Here is a 19,222-nt window from a genome sequence, read left to right on the forward strand (position 1 = left end):
GGAGAAACACCAAAACCACGTTTTGAACCATCGTATCTTCAGATAACCTGTCCGGTCCTCTTTAAACGGGCTGCAGCTTCTTCGCTGTGCGCGTTCTCGAGAGGAATCCCCTATGTTTCCATCTCGCATCCAAACCGCGGCTGTGAGACTTCAGCGGAGGCGCTCCCCACATCTGGAACAATCAGCGAAGCTAATTCTCCTTTTTTGTTGTTGTTATTATTATTTTGAGAAGTCTGCTAATTATTTCTCGGGTACTGTGTGCTGCATCTCAGATGCGGTAGTATCTGCTGCACAACGCCGCAGCAGTGAAGGCTCTCCTCTCTACTACTCGCTACACGCGCTTTTCAACTGGGTCGTGATGAGCTGCTGGTGCGCGACTCCCCCCAGTCTCCCTGGTTACTGCATGCCGAATTAATGGAGGCGGGGCATAGCGGGCTCTCGCTAAAGGCATCCCCAGCCTCCTCCTGATGTGCGCTGGACTACTGCCACAGTCATCTCTCACCCTCTTTGTTGCACCAGTTGAATTCAGTTTTTCCTATTTTGTTTTTGTTTTTTAAATGAGGAAATATTGTTATAAAAAACATAATTTACTTTGTGATATAATACAATCTCTCAGTGGTGGTGCTCAAATGACTGAATTTAGGCTCCCACATGCTGACCCATCACCATCAAAGAGCCCAAAAGGTCTTCAAAGTTCAATATCTTTTGCTGCTGCTGACATTTATTATTTATACAAAGGGCTCAGCTTCAGACAGCGTGCGGCACACATCACAGTGCACCTCTACAGGTGGAAAGGACAGAGAGGGTAGAGCACAGCAGGGCTCTCTTTATCCTTTTGACCAAACCAATATTTGGACTCTTTATAGTTCTTGTTCTGTAACAGATCAAAGTTAAGTCACATAGAACGAGCTGAATGAGGTTTTGTATGTTTATCGCTGGATAGACGGGCACATAGCAGCCAATTAAATTGTTGTATTCTAAAAGTCTGTTAATACAATAGAAAACCACATCTGTGAGAGAGCTGTTTTCACCATCCATGCACAAACTATGCAGGTCTCTGTTGCACTGTGTAATGAGCATTAAGCTCAAACTCATTTTCTTGACATGCCTTTTAATTAAGGGACACAAAACTGGCAGAAAAAAAAGATAGCGGAAAAATCTGGTGTGTGATTTTTATTTTTTCAGATGCTCTCTGTGTTTTTACTCAACGCTGCATAGGATAATGAGTACATTCAAGCAACAAGTCTTTGTTAATTAACATGTGTGACCAGACACAGCGCGTGGAGTCGCATGAGGAATTATTCAATAGCTTGGCTCCCTTGGTGAGGTCTCCTCTGAGACGTGTGATTAGAAATGGAACAAAAAGCAGAAGGGTGTCTACAATGATTACAGCATTTTGTTCCATCAGAATATGAGGATCCCATCTTTATAAACATATACATGCACACATATGTATTTATTAAGCCTTACTTAATTTTTTTATGTATATTTGTGTGAATGCCAATATCTTAAAACCTCATTGGGGGGAAACAGCCCAACGTGCTGCTTTTCTTTGCCTCATGACTCTTCGATAAACAAAGACAAAGTGTTCCCACAGCTCCGAGGATATTACATTTTAAACACATGGAACAGGAATATCGCTTCCAATGCCCTAGTGGATGCCACCAGCCACACTATTATTGACCTGATCGCCTTGTTGCTTAGCAACGATACTTGGTATCCTTAAGACAATACAGTCTTCCTGCACAAATTCTGTCTTCTGCCTAGTAACACAGGGGAGGGGATTTCACTACTCCAGAAAGAGCCCTATGCGCTTTATGCAGAAGCTGTGGCTATTTTTAGAAACAGCCCCTTAATTATATTTTTTTGGTCTTTGTGGGTGAGTTGAATAAATAACACATTACTGTCAAGATTGGATGCTATTTTGGTGGGCAAATGAGATTTCCTTGTGAGATGTATGAATCACGAAAGCTACATTACCCCTCTGCTCTCAAGTGAGGAGATTTTATATTTTGGGGAACCCTGAATATCCACACTCTGACTCATAACTGTAACGCTACATCACCCACCGCTTTCTGAACGAGAAGAAGTAAGATGTTTAAAAGGGATCCCCCAGAATACTGCAATGACGCATAAACGCCCATCGGTTTAGGGATCTCCATTAGACACTTGAGTTGAGATGTTCGCAGGAAAATGAGTTAAAATAGAAAACCAAACTATGCCTGCCGGGGGAGGAATACAAAAAAAATCAAAACAATAGAAACGCCCACGTGTGGTTGATGGAGGCGCTCGATCTTTTGTTTCAGCTGCCAACTGCAACAAGGAGACGAAATTGGCCATTCCAAGCTTCCTTCATGTTTCAAGTACAGTAGCAAACCCCCCACCCCCTCCTGCTATTATTTCTGCTGCTATAACTCCCCGACATTTATGGAGAGGAGGGAGCTCATGGGGAGATGCATTATTGAACAGTGTCAGGAGCTAAGATTGGAAACAGCACAGTATGACTGCAGCACAAGTGCCAGGTGGTGCGATTCTAAAGATAGAAAGGTCATTTATCACTGACAGGATGGATGATCATTCAGCATGAGTACAGAGAGGTAGATTTTTTTTCTCTGCCGCTTAACTCATATGAATTGTATTGAACCCAGATCATTCTACAAACCTGGGCAGTGCAGAGGTTCACCCAAATAAGACTGCTTTGGGTATCCCCACTGATGCTCCTTTGATTTATGGCTGTCTAAATTCTTTACAAAATGAAATCAAGAAGGAGTAGTTCAGCAAAAGCCAGTGCTCTGTATATACGTCTTTATGTAACAACCGCTGTGCTACAAGTGGAACTTCTCTGTCTTGAAATATAGACCCTGAAGCGCTTATGTAAGCTACAGCCATGCTCCATCCTCACCTTTGAGTAGAGTGTTTTTGCTCAAGAATGCTTTAAACCTGTTTTCCTCTCCCCCAAATAATAATATATTTTCCTCCAGTAAATCTAAGAAAATGAGGAGGCGGGAGTATTATTAGTTCTCCCGCAGACAGACTGTAGATCTTGTTCTTTAGAAAGTGTGGTTGGCACTCTGCGCTTGGCTGGGAGTTATTGCATAGTGGGTTATGCAACACTGTGCCGTGCCCCTGTTTGATACGGCTGTGTTAAAGAGCCCCAGTCTTGTGACACGAGACCTCCGCTGTTAGTCTTTGAACATCAAGTTTCTCACTTACATTAGAAAAGAAAAGAAAAAAAAAATTAATGTCCTGGCAGCGCTTTTGTACAGAGACATTTCCTGGAAGAACTGTCTGTCTGTACCCGTTGTATTCCAGAAAGCTGAAGAGTGGCAAGTTTTTAAAGGCATCTAAGAATTTCTGGTACATTTTTTATTCTGCGGAATATATTAAATTGTTTTATTCAGTTTGGCCTTGTTTGAATAGATGTACTATTACCACAATGGGTAACTTCTAAGTTTAAAACTAAGAACATAACAAAACATTCCAAAACTAAGAACTGACCTTTAGTAAGAAAAAAAAAAGAACTACACATAAGCAATCTGAGCAGATTGTGCAAGATAAATCAAGTCTGTGCAAAAGACTCGGATAATCCAGTTAGAGCCATTGTTTATCTCACACCTCCACCTACTCTTAGCTGTTGTGTAACCCAGGCAATTAAGAATATACGTTTACCCTGGAAAGACACTGCCCAGATGTTTTTTGGGCTTACAGTGCATTGTTACATAATGAATTACATGGAGACTACACGACACTAATATGGAACCATGGCTTTAAAACCCCCCAGCAAAGTTGATGTTACTGAGTTAAAAGATATCTTCACAAGGCAACCTACATAACCTAAACGGCTTTTTCTAAAATGACCAAGGTTTTGTTGCAGGTATTATGACAAATTAATCACTAATACTCCACAGACAGCAGTCAAAAGAATATTTCATAGCTTACTTGGCGAGTTTCATCTCAATCTGCTGGCGAATTTCCTGGCGCTCCTGATCACTCCTTGCTGGGAAGATATTCCTGTCTTCCAGCTCCTGCTTGCTGGGCCTGTTTCGTAGTTTGAAAGCCAGCAACTCCTTCCTTAGCCTGCGAGGAAGTGTGCCTACAACCACGCATGCAAGCATTAAAACACAGAGCGCTGTCACTTATTTTTAAACTTTGGAGAACTTTGTAAGGGATTTCTTCCTATTCATATCCTAACAATGGCTGCCAATGGCTACTTTATCTCATCCAAACCTCCACACTAACAGATAATTGTTTACAGTGGCGTTTGGAAATATTTGGGCAGAAACTTGTTGGGTGTTTTGCTGTGTAGTATAAGACAGTGGATTACACATGGTAAAGTTCATACTTGAAAATTAAGTGTTCAGGTATTTCTTATCACCAATAACCAAGCCCTCATGTCTCCTTATCATGCACAACATGTGAATAAGAACAAGTGGAACAGGACAGTGTGGATTAGAAAAAAAAGAGAAATGAATTCAAACTTGTGCATCTAATTCTTGTTTTTAAAGCGATTAAAGATGTATACTGTACAATCACTCCACTCTAGAAAAGAACAATTAAATGAAATCATTAAAAGCCTGAAATGAGCAAAACATTTGTGCCCATAATGAGTGTAAGCTTACTCAAAAATCCTAAAATTGATGCAAATGCAAGACTTTCATCCCGTTGAGTGTAAATGTTTCATTTGTAAAACAAATGCACCCTGTTCAAAACCAGAATGTGCAAACTCTGCATGCACTTTTACATTGGCCAACCCACCAGAGATAACAGACTCGTTCCAGCCGTCCAAGTCGGTGGGGAGGCCTGAGGTGTTGGAGAAGCACTGGTCCAGCCGCACATTCTCCTTGTTCTCCTCTGCCTCCTTCTTGGGCCAGTCAGACCCTCCAAACCCCACACAACTTCCCCCCAGAGACGATGTGTGTTGGTTGTCCGAGCTGCAGGAGCGAGAGAGCCGTCCGTCGGAGCACCACATCCGTGGGGGTGAGCCCTGCTCACACCCATCGTGGACACTGAGGAACATGATGCGGATGTGGACAGTGGATTTAAAGGCAACATTTTAGTTGAGGAAATTATAGGCCATTATAATTTACAAAATACTATCACAGTATATTAGACGCAGACTATATTACGATGAAGTCATAAATTGACGTAGTAGAATAGTGATAAACCAACAAAAGAGCTCTGTAGCAATCCAGTGGCAATGGTAAAAGGCAAAATCACATGTAAACAGCTGTATGGGTTCACTTCAGACTCACCTCTCCTGTCTGTTCTTAGAAGCGAAAGCTCTTTGCAGTTCCTCCATTATGCAGCTAGGGGGCATGGGAGGGTGTATCATATTGCCTAGATGTGGGGACCCTGAGGGGTTGGCCAGAGGCCCTCTTAGTGGCAGGGTCATTGAGGCCAGACTTTCTGTGGCCCTGGGTAGAGGCTCCTTGGGGAGGTAGGAGTTGGGCAGATGAATAGGGAGTGATAGAGGACCTGAATCTGACAAATGAAGATGAGCAGGTTAATTAATGTCTTCTTATCTATCTTTAGCATATTATTTTATTTCTCTATTATTTGTTTATTTCTTGACATCTGCTAAATATGACAAGAGAATGGCGTGTGTGAAGGAAATGAGGTTTTTGCAAGGATTTCGTGCAAAGAAATGAGATTGATATTTGTGCTCTGCAGTTTTTATTGAACCACACAGTGATGTGAAAAAGAAAGTACACTCTCTTTCAGTGCTAAGGTTTAATTTATCAAGACATAATAAAAAATTCATATGGTCCTTAGCAGGCAGGTATAGTGTGTTATTATTCATTTACCAAAAGCTGCACAATACATGCATAAATCCAGAAGCAGTGTGTGAAAAACACTTTTACTGATTAATATAAGTAGCAGCTAGGTTTTGCTAGTCACATGCATTTGATTAACTGACCATCAGTAAATGTGAGCACCTCTCTTGTATGGAATTATATTTTATGACAAAAGTATAAGTTTGAATTCAGTACGCCTTACTACTTAATTTAAAGATCTAGGACTATTACTTTTAACGCAGTATTTTATAACTGTGGTACTGGTACTTTTACTTAAGGAAAGGAAACAGTTCCTCCACCACTGAGTGGTGTTGATGGTGGAGGAAACACTGTCAAGCACATCTTCCAAAAATAGTCCATTGGTGTTTAATTGCATTGCACTGTGTTGACTCTAAAGGGTACATTCACATCACATTTACACTTATTAAAAATAAATGTCTTTGCTTGTTATCTTGCTTCAATTGTATTTACCAGCATACAGTTCAGATAGAGATATGCTTTATACAGCTCTTACAGTGCTGCAAAAAAGTATTTGCACCCTTTCTTATTTTCATAATTTTCTGGATATTTGTTGCACTTGAATGTTTCAGATCACCAAACAATTTTTATATTTTAATATTAGACAAATATAACTTAAGTAAATACTAAAAATATGAGCCATACCCTGACCTGCTGAATCGAGAAATCACTTAAATAGAACATGTCTGACAAAGTGAGGTTGGCTAAAAGACTTCAAAAAGCAACCCATCATGCTGTGATCTGGAAACAGATGAGAAAGTAATTGACATCCATCAGACTGAAAAGGGTTACAATGTTATTTCTAAGGCTTTGGGATTCCATTGAGAGGCATGATCCACAAATGGAGAAAACCTGGAACAGTGGAGAACCTTCCCAGGAGTGACTAGCCTACCAAAATTACTTCAAAAGCCCATCGACAACTTATGCGGAAGGTCACAAAACAACCCACAACAACATCTGAAGACCTGCAGGCCTCACTTGCCTTAGTTAATGTCAGTATTCACGATTCAACAATAAGAAAATAGGCAAAACTGGCAAAAGTGTGCTGAGGAAAAAACCAGTGCTGCCCAAAAAGAACACAAAGGCTCGTCTCACATTTGCTGAAAACATCTCGATGATCCCCTAGGACTTTTGGGAAAATATTCTCTGGGCTGATGAGACAAAAGCTGAACTTTTTGAATTATTTTTTCAGTAAAATCTGGTGTGAACCTATGACAGCATTTCATAAAAAGAACATCATAACAGTATTCAAACATGGGGGTGGTAGAGTGATGGTCTGGGGCGGCTTTGCTGCTTCAGGACCTGGATGACTTGTTCTAATGGATGGAACCATGAACTCTGTTCTGTACAGGAAATCCTGAAGGAGAATATCCAGCCATCGGTTCATGCCCTGAGGCTAAAACACTTTGGGCTATGCAGCAGGACAATGACCTGAAACACACCAGTGTACCTCTGGATGGCTCAAAAAACACTGACCTAGTCAAAGTCCAGATTTAAATCAGATTGAGATGCTTTGGCATGACCTTAAACAAGCCACCCAAAAACCCTCCAACGTGGCTAAATGCTCCACTCCACCGTGAGAGACTAGTAGTTGTCGCAAATGCTCGATTGCTGCAGTTCTTGCAACAAAGGTTGTTTAGGGGGCAATTACTTTTTCACACAGGCTGGATCGCCTTTCTCCCTTAATAAATTAAATTATCCTTTAAAAACTGCATTTTGTATTTGCTCAGGGTATATTTGTCTAATATTAAAATGTATTTGATCATCTAAAACAAATTCTGAAATCAAGAAGAGGGTAAATATGTTTTCACGCCACTACATGTGGATGAAAATGACAGTTATTTACTCAGCACTCACCATCTCCAGTACTCAGCTGGGGCAAAAGTTTTGGAGGTACTTGTGGTGGGGAAGTTCCTGGAGGAATCTCTTCCTCTGATCTCTCTTCCATCTGTTCTCCCATGTCTTGCAGTCCCTCAGGTAAATCCCCTGCAGGGTGCACCTCCTCATTTCCCTCCTCCTCCTGTAGTCGCACATTTTCCTCCACCCGATCACAGTCTTGGAAAGGAGCGGCTACTGAAGAACATTAAAGAAGGAGGAAAAAAGGCATTTATTCAAATAGTCTCAATCAAAGAGTTTCACAGCACATAATCTATAAAATGTCATTTTGATTGATTCCAAAAGCTGGAGACAGCTCGTTTATGGACTTTTGTTACAGAGAAATCATACTTAATATGTGTGGTGAAACCATGCAAACTCTCATTTACTTTGGCTAAATACAAAGTAAATGAAAATTCCTCAGTTTCCGCCTGATTTAAAAACTTGACACTTAAAATCTGCCAAAGCCTCTCTTTAAAAAATTAACAAAATGTACTTATTTGCTGCACCAGTTCCAAACACATCCAAGCATTCACAAATTCCCTAGTTTTGTAATTATTCCAGCCGAGCATGACGATTAAAATCCCTTTGCCTTTGCTGCCCTCTACTGGTACAAAGTGCCAAAAACGGGTTCATAAACAAGCATCTCAGTTTCATTTGAGAAAGCCAGCACAGTGGATTACACTTGCATTGCAAAATGTTTACATCCAACTCAAGGCTTTCCTTATGATATCTTGCAATACATAAACCAATAATTTAATTCTAAAGTCAACATACATTTGTGAGCTTTTGCGAGAAAGTAACAAAATAAAGTTCCTCTCTTCCTTTCGTTTTTCCCTCCAAACAGGATTTTATCAAATTGCGGCAACATCATACCATATTGATCTTTTGATGCTGGGTTAAAGACATCCAGCCACGTCCACTTCACAAATCCATTTCCCCCTCATCTGTTGCTTTTGCAGTTCCATAATATCCATTGATTAGTTTTCATTGAGTACAGCAGGAGATTGTCCTACCTGAAGGGGGATGCTCCTCCTCAGGACCAAGGTATTCCACACTGCTTACTGTGAGGTTTGGATTCAATGGTCCCCCAAATCCTCCAAGTAAGACCGCACCATCGGAGCAGCAGCCTTGGGTGGTGGAGTTTGGGTCGTGGCATAGAAGGCCACTCGATAATGCTACATCTGTGAATGGAGAATGAAACTGAATGTAGTTCATTTGTTGGTGAGAGTAGTTCACCCATAAGAATACACACACGTGATATAAAGCTAGATAGAATTCGTTTTTAAGTTCTTCCAAATTAGCTTTGAATTTATAGAATAACCAATCAGATTGCAGCTCTTAACTGGACATTGTGTCCAGATAAGAACAGTTATCAGAGAGCAGTTATCAGCAGGATGGGCTGAAAAACACTGCTGCACACCTCTGATGTGACCAACTGTGATTTCCTTAAATGACATTCACTCTTTCTGTCACCTTCATTCAACATCAGTCTCCATTACAGCAAGGCCATCACATTTAGTCTTGTCTTCAGCAAATATTATGCTGCTTTTAAAAGTAGACACACAAGGTGACTCGGGATAAATCAATATTAAGGTCCGTATACTTTGAGTGGATCCTAACATTATGATCGCATCTAAAAAAAAAAAAATTAATAAAATTAATAGAAAATAAACATTAAATGCATTTTTGCAGCAGCAGCAATCTGATATCGTAGCCATTACATTTTAGCCTCGAAATTTGAAGATGGTTGTCATGCAGCTATTAATTTGCCCTATACAGATTTTGCTCACTCTGCTTATATTTTAAAACAAAATACAATGTTTATAATTAACTTTTTTTAAGGAAACAGAAAAAGAAGTTTAAAATAGTTAAATAAAATTAAAAGTGGGTATCAATTTTTTTAAAATTTAGAAATAATAAATCAAAATATAATAAATATTAAATATTGTTTAATAAATGAAATTTTATACATTTTGTATTTAGCTTTTGGGATTGTTGTAAGACCGGGATGTCTACATGACTGTAAGTGATTTGCTTTCATAAAGTGTTTATAATTGTAATGTCTGCCCATGAACTTTTAACTGGCCGCTGATAAATTTTTGTCCGTGTTATTAAAAAGAGACTTGAACAAATATTGAGAGTAATAAAAACTAAACTAAAATGAATGATTTTAAAAGATAGAAACTATAACTCTACTAACAAATCAATATATTCAATTATGAAAAAGTTTAAAATCCTTTCTCTTGTACAGCAGGCAAAATATTCCAGCCAGATGGCTACAAGTCTTTGGGGACTCTGGTAATATGTTTTCTAATAACAACATCTGATGTTTACCACTGTGACTAACTGAAATGTAAAAGTAAAAAATATGATGTAAAAAACAGGAGATTATTGATGCGAAACACTGAAACATAGTTTAAAACATTCAACTTTGATATGTGATGCAATGCAAGAAAAAATATTCTAATTGACATTATGTCACACCTACAGCTTTGCTCTTATAACAATCATCTGATTCAGTGAGAGTAAGATTAAAAGACATGTATCAGGTCTTTCCTTAGTATGAACCATGTTGTGCTTCTCATCTATGTGGCTTAAATAAAAAAAATAAAAAATTATGCATTTTTTGCAGGTTTCATCGTGTACGAAACCTGGAAATACAAACACATGTTCTCATCTTACCTGTGGAACTCTGCTTGAGCTTCTCGTTTTTCTTTTTCCTCCACTTCCAGGGCTTGAAGATGCGCCCCAGGGTGGCCAGCTTGCTGTTACGTCGGATTGGCGGTGTGTGCACCCCAGTCACCAAGCAACCGGTCCTCAGCACCCTCTGCTGGTCCACCACATCTACTGCATGATGACAGAGGGTGGAGAGGTTTTACAGCAAGCGAAATGAGTTGAGGACAGAGTGGGTGGGGATTTGAAGGTGAATGAAACAGAAAAAAAGAAGGCAAAGAAAAGTCAAAGGGGAAAAGGGGTGGAGGTGAGAGATGAAACAGAGAGAGAGAGGGAAAGAGAGGAGCAAGGGCCCAATTAGTATGCTCACCTTAGTGAATAAACCATGATAGAGTCCAAGTGCTGTGAACAGATTGAATTAGAAAGACTAATTTGATCAAGGCACGCTCCCTGATGGCTGCTATTTCCCTGTGAATCCCCTCCCACCCAGCCGTACGTCATGCATCAAAATAAATCTCTCTCACAGTCCAAGATATGGCAAAATATGAAAGCACAGAGACACAGACAGCCTCACAAAACTACAAAAGAAGCATTTCCCCAAAGACCAACAGGTGTGCCAGTTTTGCTCTTTTCCCAAAAACAACAATAGTATCAGATGCCTTTTAACCACTCCTGTGCTTCATGTTGATATGTCACTTGTTGTATCTCACACTGTATGTATATACCTGCAAAATGTTCCATAATGTCCAAAATACAGCTGAGATGCAGTATATTATGTTTTTTGTTACTACCCAAAATACAGGCTTCTCCTAATTTAATTACATGTAAAATTTCCATGTAATTCTATTATACAAGTACAGTGTAAAATTTTACATTTTATAAGATATGGTCAAGTGAAATGAACTTGATTGGTGTACATTTGGTAGCACTGTTGCCTCATCTGGCCGTGGCCTTTCTGGGTGGAGTTCTCTCTAAGCACTCCAGCTTCCTCATGCAGTTAGTAGGATTGGGTCAATTGGTGTTTTTCTAAATTGACCAATAGGTGTGACTGTGAGTGTGAATGGTTTCTTTCTCTCTGTGTCAGCTCTGAGTCAGATTGGCGATCTGTCCAGGGTGTACCCCGCCTCTCACCCTATGGTAGCTGGGATATGCTCCAGCACCCCTCGCAACCCTGATAAGGAGAAAATGAATGAGAATGGATGGATGGTGTACATTTAATTTATACCAAGCACATTTTCCTTTGATTTTATATATTTCAGTTGCATTTTAAAAAAATGCTTCATTTGTATTTTGTACATCTGTATTTTGTCTTGATCGTCCTATAAAGACATGATACTTTAATACTATGTAGACTCTTGTCTGTTTACATTGTGTCTGAGGCTGGTGAACCATGTGCTTGTGTGTTTGTGTTGAGTTCTGCAAGCAAAAAATGATACTGAATGAAACAAACAAACAAACATCTAATTTTTAAAAGATAAAAAAAAAAAACAGTTTTAGAAACAAATTAAAACATATGGTAGCAATAGACACGGTCCATGACTGTAACGATTTATTTATTGTGGTAAATGAGTTGTCCCTATTGACTGTGGCGCTCTGCGCATCCTTCTTAAAGGAAGTTTGTATTTTGAATGAACGGCGGCGGCTATGACTCATGTCTGGAAAAGTGTGGGTCTACAGATTCATGTGCGCATATTGCTGCTGGCTTGCCTGCAATTTTTTACAAAGAGAGCCAAGAAAGCAGAAATATGCTATATGTGCTACGTGTTTAAGAGCTACATGCGTCATTGTGACAAAAATGAAGCAATATCTGCCTTCGCAATGCCGGGAGCGTTGTTCAAACAATCAGCTGAGGAGGAGGCAAGGATTTGTGATAAAGGAGGTTTGGGAGGAAGAGGGGGGATTTGGAGAGTGGCTCAGGGTGTGATGTGGAGTACAGTGATGGAGGAGGGTGGATACAGCTGACTCTGTTTCAACCCTCTTTTTTTTTTTGCAGCCCTTGCTTCTTTCTTGAAGCACATGGGTAGGGAGAAGAAAGTGAAAAGCAGGCAGTGGTTGGGGGAAGGAAAATAGAAGAGGAGAGGCAAAATAAGGAGAATAAGAAGCAAGAGAAGACCAATAAAAAAAGAAAAAGAAGAGAAGGAGGTTAGAAAAACAGTAAAAGAACAAATTTAAAAACTGAACACTGACAGAACAGGGGTCGTAAAAAGGCAATGGTGAGGGACATATGAAAGAAGCAAATTTCTAGTTTGGCATCTTGTCCCTAAAAGTTCCTGGAAACAGGTCAGTTGACCATCCATCTCGGCGTCTCATCATCACCACTGTCACACATGCAGCGTTGCAAATGTGGTGCCGCACGCAAAATCCAGGTCAAGCTGGAAGGAAATGCACCCAGTCGCTCAGAGAGAGAGAAAAAAAGCTTAAGAGGAGAGGGGGAGTAGGAGGGGTATGTCTGCGTTAGGGGGAGAGTGTGTGTGTGTTTGAGGAGAGAGAAGAGAAGGGGAGAGGAGGTGGGGTCAGGCCCGCTGCTGTTGCTATGGCGACCACATCCAGATGCTGCCGCAGCAGTGGGTGCCGGGTGGACGGGGGAGGAGCGAGTCAGGCCGAAGCAGAGGAGAGGAGGAGAGAGAAGAGGGGAGAGGAGCCCCCTATACAGACACTGCCACATCTAAAGCCAGTGGCGGCACCCAGTGCATTGTGGGTAGATGGTGAAGCCACATGGAGGACGAGATGTGTCTGCATTTTGAAAGAGGGAAGGAGATGAGGGGAGGAGGAGAGAGGGGTGGTGGGGGGTGGGGATTCCAGGGAGAAGAAGAGGCGAAAAGAAGAGATGGGAGGGGGGAGAGGGGGGTCTGTTGCTATACGGAAGAGCTTGCAGTAGAACCCGGCCTCGTCCAATCACAGAGCAGCTATTTATAATGCATATCAAGTAACTGTTCATTTTTCATAGAGGGGGTGGTTATTCAGGGAAAATGACAGGAGTCTGGCGAAAGCGCGAGAATTAGGTGAAAACACATGCGTGCACGTTGAGATTTCCTTTATCCGCTGAATGGGAATGCATCGAAATGTGTGTCAGATAAGCATGAATGGACGACATGCACCGTGTGGGGATGATGCGCAATTTTAATTACTATGCTAATGTAAATAGGATTTATTAAATCCATGTGTCATGCTCATGCAGGGGACCAGTCAGTCGTTTGCTGTGCGCCTGCCTGCAACTTCAACGCAAGGCTGCACACAGTGTAATTCCAATCATGTGCCGGCATCTCATAAACCTCCTGACCTTAGGAGTACAGGTAAATATAACCTACAAATGGTAGACTCTAAACAGCATCAGTGAAGTCTGAACTCAGAAATGATTTAGGAGTGGGAAAAGGAAGGCAATATGATAATGTCACTTGGAAAGGAAACTAAAAAACAGCGCTTTAGTGTGCCACTGGGGACTACACCCCACTTAACCAGTTTGTCAGCACATTCTGGAGCAAAAGATATCACCCACCCACCCACCCACCCACACACACACACACACACACACACACACACACACACACACACACACACACACACACACACACACACACACACACACACATCTCTATGTGTACACACATATAGAGTCCCTAGTTGAGAAGAACCAATTATTTTAAAATAGAAAGTAAAAAATTAAAGTGCAACTATAAATAAATCCCAAACATTTAATGTTATGCTCTCACACTGATAACCACGAAGCAAAAGAGCATCAGTGAGCAATAAATACAACTCTGAAGCTTTTTGTGAGCTATTGAATGAAACTGATTCATTCTGGGTAGTAAGATAATATCAATGACATAGTTTCGGCAGTGAGGTTACATGAGGCAAAGCCTTGCTTTGCTAAATACACCCGATCTGCTCACTCAGTGACACTGACACTGACACAAATCAAAATAGAAGTGCACTGCACAATTAAGGCAACAGTAACTAAGAATCAAACTGTGCCAATAATAGTTTGTGTTAATTCACTGCGTTACAGCTAAGACTGCTTATTTTACAGGCAGGTGTTTAAACCTGGAATGCCAATGCTGAAAAGGCCTTGAAGTGAGGGAGAAAATACGGTTTGTCCATCATGTTACAATTTTAAGTTACAACTCAAACAGCAAAATGTGTGTGTCTAATATTTGGGACACAATGTTGGTCCACACTACATCAGAATCAGAATTTTTTTTACCATGTATCCATCAGAAGATAGATACACTGTGCTCATAATTGGATATACGTGGTCAGCAACAATAACCAGGTCAGCTGTGACATTTAAATGATGCCCATTTTTGACCCAAAGTATGTCAAGATAATATCCCCGAACCCATTACACAACCACCACTAGCCTGAACCGTTCATTCAAGAAAGATAGATCCATGCTTTCATGTTGCTGACGGTAAATGCTGACACTACCATCTGAATGTTGCAGCAGAACTCGAGGCTCATCAGACCAGGCAACAAAAGGTATCCGGTAAGGTCATCTGCTGCTGTAACATATCTGCAGCAGATGTGCTAAGGGTTCACTGCGTTGTGCATTCAGGGATGCTGTTCTGCATACCTTGGTTGTAAGTGGTTATTTTTGTTATATTTGCCTTCCTATAACCTCAAAGCAGTCTAGTCATTCTCCTTTGACCGCCAACATCAACAAGAACTTTTCACCCCGAGAACTGCTGCTCACTAGAATTTTTTTTCCTCTGTAAATCCCAGACATGGTTGTGCATGAAAATCCCAGTAGATCAGCAGCTTCTGAAACACTCAGACTAACCTGACTAGAACCAACAACATTCAAAGTCGCTTAAATCAAGTTTCTTCCCCATTTCTGATTCTCAATTATAACTTAAACAGGTTGTCTTGACCATGTCTACATGCATAAATGCTCCTGCCATGTGATTGGCTGTTTAAATACTTGCACTAATGAGAAGCTAAACACGTGTGCTTAAAAAAGAGTCCTTTGAGTGTACAATACAATGACTAAAGGCCCAATACCTGCCCCACCAAATGCTATTTTAATTAGAAAAACTTGATAGTCTGCATTTTAGTATGTTGGCATGTTTATGATTGAAACATTATGACTCTCATTAGTACACTGCTCAAAATACTGTGAACATCTCAGAACCAAATCTTTAGCATTGGTTGTCACCACACAGCTATAATATATGTGAGCTTCACTGGCCTTATCACATACATCAAACCTCCCCCTTGGTGTCTATCATCCCTGCAGACCATACAGAGTCTCATTGTGAACGGACAGTGTGCCCTTGAATGGAGCACCTCCTTACCACGCCAGCTAACCTCATCGCTTTACCCCCCTGGCTTTACAACTGTGCTGCCATCTGTTTGTAGCCCCTCTGCCTCAGGGGCCCGGCCACAGTCAGGGCACACAGCTATCATCTCGCAGGGAGAAAGTGAGGAGCAGAAGGGCTGAAGCAACATACAATGACCAGAGTGTGAATGAGAGGGAAAGGCTGAGACCAAGAATGGCAGCGGTCAGCTATACTTAAAGAGGAAAAAAGGAAAGAATTATGAACATGTCCAGAAGATGACTCTATTCATGCTTCCCCAGGCATGCCACAGACAGATTAAAGCCTTATTTCTTAGCTCTCTTTATTCTAAGAAACATATTTTGCGTCTACATTGACCCCTGACTCAAAGGAAATGGCACAATGTGCAGATTTACAACATTAGTATCCTCCTGATTGACCTACAGCAGTACTAAATAATACATTTAGAAATGATCAAAACAGCATTCTTGTTTTGCCGATAGCTTCAACAGTGAGCACATTTTGCACCCCGACCACCACTAAGGACACAGAGGTCATGTCTTTGTTATCTTCTTTCCTTGTTTGCCCTTTTTCATTTTTCATACAATACACTTCATTAGACATGACAGAGTCATCATTTCCGTAATGAAAGCCATATCTAAGAAGCAGTATTCTCATTTTTACCAACTAATAAATTTTTAGCATGTTTATGCTCTACTGATTGATCCATTTTAACCCTGGTAAATAAGTTCTGGCCTAAAGGTTTAATTAGATAAAAGCGTCAGTCTGACGCGTATGTGGTGTACTGTAACTTGTTTGGGAATATAACGTGTCTGGGGAAACGGGGTATCGTGGTGCAAAGCTGCAAAGGTCAAGTCTCTAGATCATCAAAGCAATTATAGCCAAAGTGTGAAACACCAGCGTGTGGGCATCAAGCGAGCGAAATGATGTCAGTGAGTCCGGGAGCCAATAGAAAATGCCCGAGGCCCTTCTTTATTACCATATGTTAGAGCTGAGAATGGGGACTGGTGGGTGGCTTTGCTTGTAAGCCGTTGCTGCATCATCAACAAGGAACTAAGAGTTTAGTTTATTTTCACTTTCTGATGAAAGGCTGCTCCTCTGTTTTCACTGTTTCTACTTCCATCTGTTTAGATTTACACGAGCGCTATCTGGCGCACAGATGTTAGACCGGGCACAAACGTACTGGCATTTTGGTGCTGATTGCTGTAAGGTTCCCTGTCGCGTCTGATTACCAGTGAGTATATGCTAATATCTGTGTGACATTATATTATTAAAAAAAAACCCTTTAAATAAAGGTGCATTCCCTCAGTGTTAGGACTACTAAGCATAAACTCTGTCATATATCGTCTTTTAATTGTCCCACAGGAACCTTTGTCAAGTGTGAAAATAAAGACTCCTAGTGACATCATCAGGGTTATGTGGATTCAGCTTGGAGCCTCAAAAGCGATGTGTGTCAGTGATGCCTAGTTCATTTTAACAGTATCTGAGACTCTGCTGTGTAGCTGAGCATTTCCAATAAAATCAGTGTACACAGGGCTGAAAACTTTACTAAAATATTGTATCACTATAACACGCCTTTGAAACTGTGTCCCATGTTCTGAGAACACAAGCAAATGACACAACATACACTGACAATCATCAAGCTTGAACATATTTGTTGTCACTGAGGAGTAAAGTTAGAGAGAATGTAGAAACTGCAACCCAAAAAAACAAACCAGGCTATCTTTGACTGTGAAAACCTCCATGTATCTATCGCATCCACCCAGTGGGCTGGAAATGTCCCTGCTAAAAGTGTGTTTCCTGTTGCCCACACAACAGGGGGAGCCTCAGAAAATTTCATGCCAACCTTCACTCCAGAGAACTACCAAATAAAGGAAGAGAACCCATCCAGGCATGCTTCACATTCATATTTAAGTTTTGGGCCACGTTCCCTATATCGATCCCAAGAAACGTCACTTCAGTGTTCAGAAAGCTTCCCTCCAATCACGTAATGGAAGTCTTGGTTCACCCTTTGCACCTTGGGCTGCTCCTTCAGTCTACCACATTAATCTAACAAACTGGGAGATTCATATTGACTCCTTTAGCTCCTTTTACATCTTCATAAGTGCTGCTTGGAAAAGACTTTCCTCTTCACAGGGTGATTATTTAATTATAAAATTAAACTTCCCCTTCCTGCTGAATGCCTCAAATTCTCAGGCAGCCTTGCGTTTAGAAAGACTCGTGTTTAAAAAGATCACAGTTTCAGTACAGAGTGCGTCTCTCAAGTGCTTTACGCAAACTTGAACAATAACTTGAGTAATCGCTTACTCAATGATGTAACACTTTTCGCCACAAAAGTTTTTGCACAGGTGTGTCAGAGGAGGTGCAGTTAGTTAGCAACTCAAGCAGCAGACACAGGCGGGTGAACTTTATTGCCATTATTTCCACAGATTTGGGCTCTGTTCATGAAAATGTAATACAAAGCATGTCGAGTGTGTCATTGAGATGGAGAAGGAGAGCCCAAAGTTTTTCTGTCTGCACTTGCTGTTAGCCCGTCTCCGCTGGGCTCTCATTGCTCTGCTGGGAGGAGAGCACAAGCATGAAAGACAATGGGAGGTGCACAGAGGAACAGCACAATTCACCACTGTTAGCACTGTAATTTCCAAACACGTCCCACAGCAAGGATACACCTTGCATTCGGATCCCCTCGTGTGTGTGTGGGATGGTTTGGGCTTAAATGGAAAGCAGAACAGGGAACCACAGTATACAATAGTTTGCCCAAAGCAGCAACTTTTCAAGGGAAGCACAAAACCAAATTAAACATACAACACTTCCTACCATGTTATTGATGGGAAAGCAGGTTTACATCCCATGTCCTGGACTTCATAAAGGGTTTTGCAGGCAAAGGATCAACAGTAGAAAAACAGCACTTTTTTGTGACGACAGATTGTGCAGACACGAGTCAATGCGCTAACTGTCCTGTAGCCCCATTTGCCATGGACATATGGACTACTTAAACAGGCCAGACATGTTCACATTTTTCATTATTCCAAGAAATAGCCATGTCAACAATCATCTCATGCATGTTATGGAAAACTATTCAAGGGCACAAGATTCAATAAATGCATTGCCTTTTGGTTGTGAAGAGAGAGATGAGGGTATGAAATATGCACATTAAAATAATAATTAAACAGCAACCCTATAACCTTAGCAGATTAAACCTCTACTCCTTTCTTGGTTTTTGAGAAGATTTCATGGGTTGTTTTGTTTTGCAGGCTCACCATATAGAAAGATAGTTTCTAAATTTCCTATGATATAATACAAGAAGAAAAAAGCAGCATGGTTGTAGCAAAAAGTAATCAAATCTGCAGTACAGTCTGGTCAGAGAGTTGTATGGGACTGGCAGCATAGGAAAATTGTCAACAAAAGATTTTGTCCAGTTACTGAAACACATTCATTAGTGTGATCACACAAGCTTCACAGCAGTTGCTCTGTGCCACAGGGACGCTGTGGTGGTGTAAAAAAGGCATTACTGTATCTGGTAGCTAAAAAAGGTGTGGGCTCAATGACGAATCTGTGTTTATT

The 19,222-nt window shown here is 40.9% G+C and overlaps 1 protein-coding gene across 2 annotated transcripts in view; it reads right to left on the reverse strand.

Moving 5' to 3' along the window:
• Nucleotides 1–19,222, reverse strand: part of phactr3a (phosphatase and actin regulator 3a) — a 34,377-nt gene that overhangs the window by 2,035 nt on the left and 13,120 nt on the right. Inside the window, exons 2-7 of one of the 2 annotated variants that reach the window (XM_086276705.1) lie at nt 10,374–10,538; nt 8,705–8,872; nt 7,671–7,883; nt 5,253–5,481; nt 4,756–5,006; nt 3,940–4,093 (exon numbers count right to left, since the gene is read on the reverse strand). In XM_086276705.1, coding sequence (XP_086132831.1) covers nt 3,940–4,093; nt 4,756–5,006; nt 5,253–5,481; nt 7,671–7,883; nt 8,705–8,872; nt 10,374–10,538 — 1,180 coding nt within the window. Of the gene's footprint in view, nt 1–3,939; nt 4,094–4,755; nt 5,007–5,252; nt 5,482–7,670; nt 7,887–8,704; nt 8,873–10,373; nt 10,539–19,222 lie in introns of both variants that reach the window. The other variant, XM_086276704.1, reaches the window with a different exon arrangement.

This window comes from Aulonocara sp. 'chitande type north' Nkhata Bay, linkage group LG20 (assembly GCF_057382095.1).
Source record: "Aulonocara sp. 'chitande type north' Nkhata Bay isolate Kocher_YH1m ecotype deep benthic linkage group LG20, A_spYH_male_GT1.1, whole genome shotgun sequence".
Classification (NCBI taxonomy): Eukaryota; Metazoa; Chordata; class Actinopteri; order Cichliformes; family Cichlidae; genus Aulonocara; species Aulonocara sp. 'chitande type north' Nkhata Bay.